At 41.6% G+C, this 10,500-nt stretch overlaps 1 protein-coding gene across 1 annotated transcript; it reads left to right on the forward strand.

The window, feature by feature from the left end:
- Nucleotides 1-734: 734 nt before the first annotated feature.
- Nucleotides 735-10,119, forward strand: LOC104159849 (integrator complex subunit 4-like; the record flags this gene model as incomplete). The annotated part of the gene is made up of 6 exons (XM_009697867.1): nt 735-868; nt 1,664-1,821; nt 4,687-4,780; nt 6,877-6,957; nt 8,974-9,104; nt 10,060-10,119. Coding segments are annotated over 6 exons (658 nt in total), but the record flags the coding sequence as incomplete, so codon positions are not given.
- Between the last annotated feature and the right edge of the window lie 381 nt (nt 10,120-10,500).

Below are 10,500 nucleotides of genomic sequence, written 5' to 3' on the forward strand. Positions count from 1 at the left end.
AATTATTAAACTGTGCTTATCTCAACCCAAAGGTTTTTCCTTTTTTCTCATTCTCTTCCTCATCCCACTGGTGGCGGGGGGTGAGGAGCAAGCGAGTGGCTGCATGGTGCTTAGTTGCTGAGGTTAAACCACAGCACCCTGTTGCGGGTGAGTGCCCCAGCCTTTGGGCTAACTGGTTAAAGCCTTGGCTGCCCTCTGTATTTCTCAGGCTCTCAGACTGTGAAAATGTGTTTTCCATTCCAGAATCATCATCCCTTGTTTGATTCTTTGGTTTGTTTTAAGTCTGTGTAAGAGGGATGTCTTTCAGGGCATTGTAGGAAATGCAGTGATTTTTAAAGACTCAGAGATAAATGTTTGATTTTTAGATGGTGTTTGGGTACCAAACTGGTAAGCAGAGTGTAAGCTTTGAGGAAGAGTGAAACTCCACCTAATGAGCATGTTCTGCATTTGTGATCTCTGGCTTCTATCCTTTGTGTTGCCTCTGAGCCATCCCACTTTGGCAGTAACATCCTGCCTCCAATATGGCCAATCCTGCAATGTTTACGCTTTGTACTTGGTTTTCATCTGCTCAGACAGCTGCCTCTTTGGGTTTTGCTCAGCATTTTTCAACTATTTAGAACCTCCAAAACAAATCTCCAGCAAAGAAAGGGTTGTTGAGTTGTTGTTTTAAGTTGCCATCCCCAAGGAGCTGCTCTTGCTGTTGTTTATTTTTCTTTAACAATCCATTTCAATAGACATCGCTGTTCTGGTTCTGATTTTTAATGCTGCTAAAAGTTGCCCAACAATGCCGGCCCTGTTCTCTGATCATACATTCAGACATTACGCCTATCTTCGGGACAGTCTCTCTCATCTGGTCCCTCCGTTAAGAGTAAGTTGAACCACTTTTGTTTGCACTTAGCCGCTCTGTTATGAATATTGTTGGTCTCTTCCACATCTGTTACATGTAACGCTTTGATTCTAAAAGGTTTTTTTTCTCCCAAGCACCAAGCAAATGAATATTGAAATGTACATTAAGTATGGAGAGCCAAATATTAAATTGTTACATTTGTAGTATTTTGGGGATAATAATAATGTTATTGCTCTCAAGTGAGACTAACACATGGTTTGCTGGTTAGAAGGAATACTGGGAGGGCAGGATTTCTGGGAGCTTTCTGTAGCTCTGACTGTGGGGAAGGGGAGCTTAGCCTTTGTAGATCTTCCAGCATTTGACTTGTGTCCTACCTAAACTGTTTACTCATGGGTAAGATGTGTTCCCTGATGTTTTGAAGCATGTTTTTCCTACGTGGAAGTACAGGTAGGACTGAAGTTGGTTGTAAGTCTTATTACAACTCATAAAATGAATTGTGGTTTACATGGTCTTGGGCTTCCCTTGACTTCACAGTGTCATAGTTAATAGATGAGGAAGGTTTTTCCCTCAAAGGGATGTTGAAGTTTAACCTGAAGATCTCTAGCTGCAAGTGGGTTATAAAATGGGGAGCGTTAACTAAGAAAGATGCAGACTTGAAAGTCTTGATATAAATTCTGAATTTGAGAAACGAATTGGAGCTCTCAGTTGGTAGTTGTTAAATAATGTGTCAGCATTTTGCAGTGTTGTTACTTGTGTTAGACTTTTCTCTTTTTTTTTTTTTTTTTCTATTGTTCGCATATGTTTCTTCTTGCTTAGTTGCCAGGTAGGAAGCTGGTGTCCTCCCCTGTCTCTCCCAGTATTACACCACATGAAGATCCTTCCCAGCAGTTTTTGCACCAGAGCCTGGAGAGGGTTTACAACCTTCAGCACCTCGACCCACAGGGCATACAGGAGCTACTGGAATTTACCATCCGGTAAGGCTGCAAGCTGATCTGTTTGTGGGAAGGTTGGTTAGGATTCCTAATTTCTCTGAAGCAGGTAATTTGGTTCTGAATATTAGTTTTGTACTTCGCTGTCCACTTAGCCTGAGAGCTTTTGTAGAGAGCATTATGCTAAAAAGGTATTCACGGCCTGTTTGAAACAAAACTGATGGTCTCGGCTCTGGCTCCGCCACACTGAATAATCAGTGTGAGTTTTAGGGGAACATCTTTTCAGAGCACGGTAAGAGTCAGGTAAGGGTGCTCTTCTTGGACTGTTCGTTTATGGTAAAATACACTTTCAGTTTTTATGGATGACAACCTCGTGTGTCATTCTTAGTTCTCTGTCCCTGCATGAGACCCTCACTTTGATCGTATTATTTTTAATGTATATGCTCAGAGGGGTTTTTTGTTTAATTTTTGTGGGAAGATAGAGGTTGTCCCCTTTGCTCTTCTAATTTCCAGGTCCTGTGGCCTGCCAATCCCACTTCTAAAGGACTTTGGCATCCTTCGTCAGTTTGAAAATCAGAGATATTTTCCTGGAATAGACATTATTGCGTGTTGCTGTCTGCTGTTGTATAGATAAGGGTGTACGGTATGGCTTCTGAAAGTGGGTTTTATGCTGCCTCTTCCATTTCATCTCTAGACTGATTTATGCAAACAAAACACTTGAAAAGGATCCTTTCAATGTGATTCCTCTGCTTGGAAAGAGCGTAAGAGCCTTATCTGGAGAGTTAGAAAATCTAAAATACTTTGAAATATGGAATTCCAAAAAGCTTTCTTCTTTTTCTTTCCCCAAAATAGCTGCCTTTTCTGTATGGGTAGCTGTGAATCGCTTTCACACCCACCTCCGGTGGCGAATAAACAGCGTGCTCCTCACTGAAAACCCAACTGTGAAAACTATATGGTTTGTCATCAGCTGTTTTGAAGCTGCTGTGTGCCGCCTAAAACATAGTCTCAAAGCATTTAATGTACTAAACACTTGAAATAGGTCATCTCTTGGCAGAGCATCCGGAATCTTATAGGCACGATGAAGGTCTGGAAACCTATCAGGCCATGAATGTTTTCGATTTTGGATGTAGGACTCACGTTGGAGATGACTGCATGTGTGATTTATATGCAGTAAAGGACAGTAATGCTTTGGAGATGGTGGAAATTATTGGCTTGGCTTTTTTCCTGCTGGGATCACCACCCAGGAACCATACTAAACCAGCTGCTGTTTTCCACCCTTAAGGGAGGATTTAAGACAAAACTAATAAAAGTGTTAAAGGTTATTTTGCAGAGGGGAAGAGTTTCCTGCGCCAACAATTTGGTTGCTGAGAGGAAAGGGATAGAAGCAGCTCACAGCAGTGGATTCCGTGGTGGGATGTAACTCCCTCCTCCTTTATCTTTATTGTCCTTGGGGGAAGTAATGCAGAGCTCGTGGAGCTGGTGTCTACTTCGACCTTAGATTTCTGACCACGCTCAAGACTACTGCTCTTCCCCAGGCTCTGCAGCTGAAACTGTAACATGGGCTTTTTAGCAAATCGGTCTTTGTGGTTTAGTTTCTCCATCTATACAACAGGAGGGGGTTTTTTTGTCTTGTAGGGATGTCGAAATCTGCTTAACATTTGTAAGGAAATAGAATTAGTGGAATTGGGAACTGTAGATGATCGGGAAATGGGATATCTGCCTAGCTGTTAGCTGAGAGATGACATTCTGTTCCCCGTTAGCACGTTGTGATGCGTTAAGTATGACATGGGAATTAAGCACCCAGGAGTGTCCTCTTCTCTCTGCTCTCTGGGAAAAGATGAAATGGAGTCAGTCTGTAAGGCTCAACCTGGCTCTACTGTTGTTGCATTGAAGGAAGGCACAGTCCCTCTGCTTAGGAGAGATATTCTTTGGCTGCAAATTATGCGTATAATCTCATGAAATTTTTTTAGTGTATCAGCACTCAGCAACCTTCCAGTTTGGCAGAGCCAGAGTTTCGAATGGCATCATAAATGCAAAGATAAATCTAAAATAAACAAAAGGAAAGGGTCATCTGAAGAAAAAAAATATTTTTAATAATACAGTAGAAAACATGGAGGTAGAGTGACAATTTTAGTACACTTTGGATCAAAGCAAAACACAGAGAAGAACAGAGACGTGTTGAATCCACATCATCCAACCCATTTTCAGTTCTGTAACAAAAAATGAGTTTTATTTTCTTAATACACACTTTTGATTTTAAAACATGTCTAAGAGTAGAGAACTAAAGCCTTTTGGGGTTCCATTAACTGTCATTTTTTTTCTATCAAGTTAAAAGCTACTTCTCTTGCTGTAAGATTTACAAGAAATACTTAGACCAGACAACACACAACAGCTAGTTGGGCAAATATCAGTACATCAGATTTCAGCTTGGCTTAAAAAGGCAGCTATATTTTAAATATATTTGGTTGCGTGAGCCTGACATGTTCCAAACAACCTTCGCTAGCCAACATGAATAGTTAGATTTCCCAGCAGTGTAACGCAAATGGGTCGTTAGCTGCTGTAGAAGTCTGGAGTGTTTTAAGTTAAATCTGGAACTGCTACGCTGTATGGTTCCCATAGGGCTGCAGAGTAATGTGGGTTGACAGACTTAACTGCTTCCACCACTCTGCTCCTGTCAGCCTTCAGGAAGAAAGGACATGCCAAGTCCCAAGCTGCAAACTGTTTTGTACTGCAGGTTTTGCTACTGTTTCTGGTGCTTATTCTAAGGATAAGAAAAGCAAGGTGCAGGAATAACTGGCTTCATCATTGCTGTGTTCTGAGTGCATTTAGATTAACCTGCTGGGTGTCTCAACATTGTTTTTTTTTCCTTTTTTTTCTTTTTTTTTTCTTTTTCCCCTCCACATGCTTCAGTGATCTTCAGAGGCTTGGAGAACTGCAGTCAGAGCTGGCAGGGATGGCAGATTTCACTGCGACTTACCTTCAGTGTCAGCTGCTCCTCATCAAGGTTTGACTTCATCTGGGTTTTTTGGGATGTTCTTCAAAAATGCCCCCAGTCCATCACAGTGGTACACTTTCATGTTTTGGTGTTCGTGCTGAAAACTGATGTAGGATGAAAGTGTAGGTTCCATGGATTTCTGATAATCCTGCTTCCCTCCTGTGGCAAATAATTTATGCGGAAACTTTGCCAGTGAGTATGCCAGTGCAAATCTCTGCTGTTGTACCTAGGGCTTATGTTGGTTCATGTGCCTTTTGCCAGTGCAGAGCTTATTTTCTGACAGAAATCACAATGGAGGCAACTGCTCTGCAGCCTTTTATGTTACGAGAGCAACTTTTCTCTGCTTGTAGCCACTGGAATGCTTTTTACTAAACTGCTGCTATAAGTGGAGTTTTTGTATACAATGGTTTGTAGACAGAGTTTTTGGCACCAATGCCAAAGGAATTCTTTAGATTTGAGCAAAATATCAGTCGTGCTTTCTTTGACAGTGCCGAAATGATCTATCTATTTGGTATTAGCAGATGAAATGTTTACTCTGACACCATGGCAGCAACCCTTTTCAAAGTCAGCTTCTTGCTGTAAACAGGAACTAATTTTTTGCTTCACTTGTCAAGCTATAAGCTGGCAGTAGTATTTAAGTTAGTCTCCTGGCATTCTTTAGGTGTTTGAATGTAACTTATACACATGTAAAGCAAGAACTAAAGCAAGCAACAAACAGGTTTCCAGAAGGGGCTCAAAAAAAGCTTTGTTATGTAAAACCAGGAAGGGATTTCAGTTTCTTTGCTAAATGCGTAGCTGCCAGTTGGCGTATCTCATGGCAGCCCTCAAATCCTTAAAATACATCTGTCACTCAAGGAAGGTATTTTAGATGAGCGGTGTTACACTTCAGTACAGTCCTAGCTAAATCCCAAACTTTTGCCAAAGTGAAATGTGCTATCCGGGCAGAGGACCAGCATTTGGAGGTGGCTTTGTTGCCCTTCTCCAGGCTTTGAGTGGAGCGAACCAGATGGTTTGTGTATCTGGCAGAGGAGCACTCTGTTTGGAAGAAGGGGGTAAAAGCTGCGTCAGCCATTCTTGGCAGTGATGCAGGGGAGTCAGTAATGTGGCTGAAATGAAAAATAACTTGTAATATCATACAATTAGAAATTCTGATACGGCAGAGAGATCCTGAATGTTGGAGCAGCCCTTTTCAGTAGATTTCTTTCCAATTTCTGCTTCCCGCAACAGAAAGAAGCTGTTGGGGGGAAAAAATTATCTTCATTTCCGAGCCTCTTGAGGCCCAAAGGTTCCAGACCTTTAAAGGCTCTACATACCCTGTGATTTTAGGGGTAGTTAACTGGGATTCTGGGGCCAGCCTAGATGAAGGATAAAGCCTTGAGCTTTGGCTACAGCCAGCTTTGTGTGTTGCTGTATCTAAGGACAGGCAGTGTCAAAAAGGAGGCAGTATTACAAATCATTCAATCAAGCTTTCTTAAATTTTTTTTAAAAACGTAAATCAAAAAGCAAATAGGGTGTGGTTGGGTGCTTTTTGTTTTCTTTTAATACAAGTATCAGTAGCTGATTTACACTCAGTATTCATAGTAACTCCAGGATCTTTGGTGGGGCGGAGACTGTCAACAGAAAAGTTCAGAAATATGACTGCGTAGGTGTGTTTCTGGGGACAGTTGTTCTTGTTTCCACTTTTTGCCTGCAATCTGAGATTGCCCTGATCTTGGCCTCAGGGAGGTGATAAAGCAGTGCCCTGTTGTTTTTCTGATAAGTGACCGCATTCTGCATAAAGTTCTCCTTAAAAAGTACAAAGAGTTTGGCTCAGCCAGTCTCTTAATTCATAGCTTTGTTAATATTATTCTCAACTTCTGTTTTATATTTTATAGTTGTATAGGTACCTCTGTGTATTTATAGAACAATACATATTTTGGAGGCCTTGATTCCCGATGTTGTATTTAAAAGCACAAAAGAAAACTTTGGCCTGCTTTTTCAACCAACCTGTTGGTGTACAGCTGAGAGAAAGGACATCTTCCCTGCTCCCAAGCCCATCGAGCACAGCGTTATAATGTTTAGACTGAACTGGATATTTATCATAATTTCATGGTTTTCTTCTGTAGGCCTTGCAGGAGAAGCTGTGGAACGTGGCAGCTCCTCTGTACCTGAAACAGAATGCGTTAGCATCTGCTGCAGCAAAACAGGTGAGGTAGAAGCAGCTGAGTCTGCGTGGAGGCAGGTCCTCAGATATGAGCCCTTCCTTGGCCATGCAACAGTAATAACACTTCTGACCTTCCACTGCCCTAGTCTGTCCACATAAATCTTAGTTCCCCAAAGTGGAGTAATTTCTGTCATCTTCAAAAGATGAGTGGTGAGTGGGGGAGGTTCATGACAACTGTAAAAAGGTAAACATCGCATCCAGCTTCCAAAACAGTGAGAAAGAAGATCCAGAAAACTGTGGGCTGCTTGTCCTTACCTCATGCCTGGGGAAGGTTATGGACCAAATCCTCTTAAAAGCCCTTTCTAAACAAGCGAAGGTCAACAGGATGATTTGGAACAGCCAAAATGTATTTCCTGAGGGCAAATTATGCCTGACCAACACCATTGCCCTCTACGGTGAGGGGACTGGTGCTGTGAACAAGGGGAGGACAGTGGATGTCGTATCTCTTGACTTTAGCAAAGCCTTTAACGCAGTCTCCTGTTGTTTCCTTTTCACCAAACTGGCTGGATACGTGGGAGATACAGCTCCTCCAAACTGAGGAGCCAGCGGGGAGGCTGGAGGGCCACCAAGGCAGTCAGGGGCTGGAGCGTATTCCCTGCAAGGAGAAGCTGAGGGAACTGGGCTTGTCCAAACTGGAGAAGAGAAAGCTTCAGGTGGATTTACTGCTGTCTGTCACTGCCTCATCGTAGGATATAGATGAGACAGAGCCAGACTGCTCTGGACGAAAGGCAGTGGGCACAAATTGGAATATGAGGAATTTTGATTAGATATAAAGGGGGGGAAATTTACCATAAGGGTGGTTAAATGCTGTAACAGGTTGCCCAGAGAGGTGGGGGAAAAAATCTCTGTCCTTGGAAGTGTTCACAATTTGATGTGGCCCTGAGTAACTGGATCTAATTAAACCTGCTCTGAGCAGGGGACCAGGTTAGACGACCTCTGGAGTTCCCACCCAACCTGAGTTATTCTGGTTCTGTGGCATATAAATGATCTGATCCTGGAAAAATTGAAGCTAAGCCCTAAGAAAAGGTAAAGGAGAAAGCAAACTATTAAATAATCTGGAAACAAATCTAGAGTAAAAGCAAGTTCATGGATCTGCTGGGAAACTATGCTGACATTTTGAGTCTTCAGTTAATTAAGATGTAGTAAGAGGCAGGTACTGCTGTGCATCAAAACCTTCTGTGCTGTTGACAGTTGTCCCCAGGGATGAGTAGAAACAAAAGCCTATCAACTTTTTAAATCTTCTCTAATTGAACTGTCTGTCTTGGGTGCTCTTCTCAGTAGCATGTGAACCCCCTGGGAAGTTTTATCTGTTGTGATTGTGAATGTAGATCACTTCCCGTCAATGTGAGGTGAGGGAATATTTCCTATTAAATCACTTGCAAGTTCTTGGCTTTTATACGGTCATACTGAACTCAGCTGTATTAATTTGAGTACTTCTTTTGTCTACTTAAGCCTATCTATTCAACAGATAAACTATGATGAGTAAAACTGTGCAATGTCCTGTCTAAGCTTTTAACCGTGTATCTAAAAGAACCCAAAATTATACTTATCTTGTGATAGTTTCCATCTTGAGCCACAGTACAAAGCGTTGTTGAATGTAAAGTTGTTTTCAAGCGAACTTGTCAAATCTACCTCCAAAAATGTAAACCTGAGCAGGACCACTGAGGTTGCTCTGTTGTGCTGCTCAGTTTTGTATTCCAGAGTAGCCAGTGGGGAGTCGGTGAACCCCTAGAAATTTAAAATGCAAAGTCTCAAAAGATAGACTGCCATTGGAGGGAGTGCTTGATTTCAGGCCAAGTTTCATGAATTGTTTCTTTAATATAGCCAAAATAACCTTGTAGTATTAGGTGCTGCTTTACGCCGTGAAGAATTTCACCGAAAGAATGAGACTTGTGGATTATGTGTTCCTTGGTATAAGGAAAAATACCAGAGTCTTGTGCTTATGCGAGAGTTTAACAGAGTCTGATGGTTTTTTACCCCTGTGGTGTCCGTCTGACAGGTCTTGGAAGAAACTTATAAAATGGAGTTCATGTACAGCGGAGTGGAAAGTAGACAAGTGGTCATTATCCACCACATGAGACTGCAGGCGAAGGCGTTGCAGCTTATAGTGACTGCACGTACCACCAGAGGGTAAGGATGACCTGGGAGAAGGATCTGCTTAGGGTTAACTGCAAGTTTACTTTCCTTAAGCTTTGTTTAAAAGCAGAAATTAGACACCTAAAACATGACAGCATGCCAATAACCATTTGCTAAAATAATTCGGAATCAAGAGCCTTCTTTTGCCTTTGGTGTAGCTGTGTAGTGACACAATACTAAATTAGATGACAAAATTATTAGGAAGATGTGTTTTGGGGGTTGAGTTCTCTCAGCTATGAACATATAAATAGGTTAAAAATGTTGTGAGTTGATATTTGGGAGCTGTTTAAATGAGAAAAAGTCGTGTATCAAAAAATGCACTAATCGTGTTTGCTTCATTATTACTTGCGGAGTTTTTAGCATCAGAAAAGAATTGTCTTTTTGACTGATCTGCAACTAATGTTTGTGTGACTCGGACACAAAACGCTCACATGTATGCGTGGCTTGGGTAACACGAGAGGCTCTGTGTGGTTTGTTTTGGCTGCTGAGGTCAGTGAAGTTACACCTGGGTTTGGATGGTTGTAGAATTAGAACTCCCTTTGGTGGAATTAGAGCAAAGTGGTTAGTATCCTAATTTGTATACTTTTGTTTTGAGTTTGTTACCATCAATTTACTGTGTTGCCATAGGGGTCCATAATATATTTGCCTTTTAACCTCTTGTTTTATAGGTGGAAAGTTAATATTTTCTAGCAGTGGCTTTGGGAACTTAATTAGTGCCTTATGCAAATGATTTTTTGTGAGAGGGGCTTATGGATGTGGGGAGGGAGATGGCAATTAATTTTTATGTTTGTTTTTTCTCTTGTGGGAAACAACCTTTCTGGCCTCAAAATTTTAAGGTCTTGTAGTTTTTAGGAGCTTGAACTGGATTCCAAAACACCTAAATGCTTATAGCCATAGAGCAGGTTCTCTTTATTTAAAACTAAAACAAGGAATGTTATCTTTATTGCAGAGTGGAACCCCTTTTTGGGATGTGTGAAAAATTCCTCCAAGAAGTGGATTCTTTTCAGAGGTGAGAAACTCTGTTGCTTCTTCATTTGATGTTAGAAAGTCCCCTCGCCATTGTCATCAGGGAATATTCCATTTGGTTTTCGTTTCTTTGCATCTCCCTTCCCCTGTTACTGTGCCGTGTCAGGGACTGCTATCGTAAGATAATGATAAAGCCAGAAGTAAACTCCCTTCTAAATGTGGGATCGATGGAAGACCTTTCCTGGGGAATTTCCCTTTTCTTTATCACAAATTTATAAAAGGTAAATGACAGAGTGCGTGAACTGTATGCATGCTTAGGGTGGGACTCATGTCGCCTGCGTGTTGACACTTGTTTTGTAAGACCACTGCTTCCAAGGCATTCACCCAGCTCTCCTCTCACTGGAGAGGTGCTTCTTTCATCTTA

Source organism: Cariama cristata, unplaced genomic scaffold (genome assembly GCF_000690535.1).
Source record: "Cariama cristata isolate BGI_N322 unplaced genomic scaffold, ASM69053v1 scaffold19163, whole genome shotgun sequence".
Taxonomy (NCBI): Eukaryota; Metazoa; Chordata; class Aves; order Cariamiformes; family Cariamidae; genus Cariama; species Cariama cristata.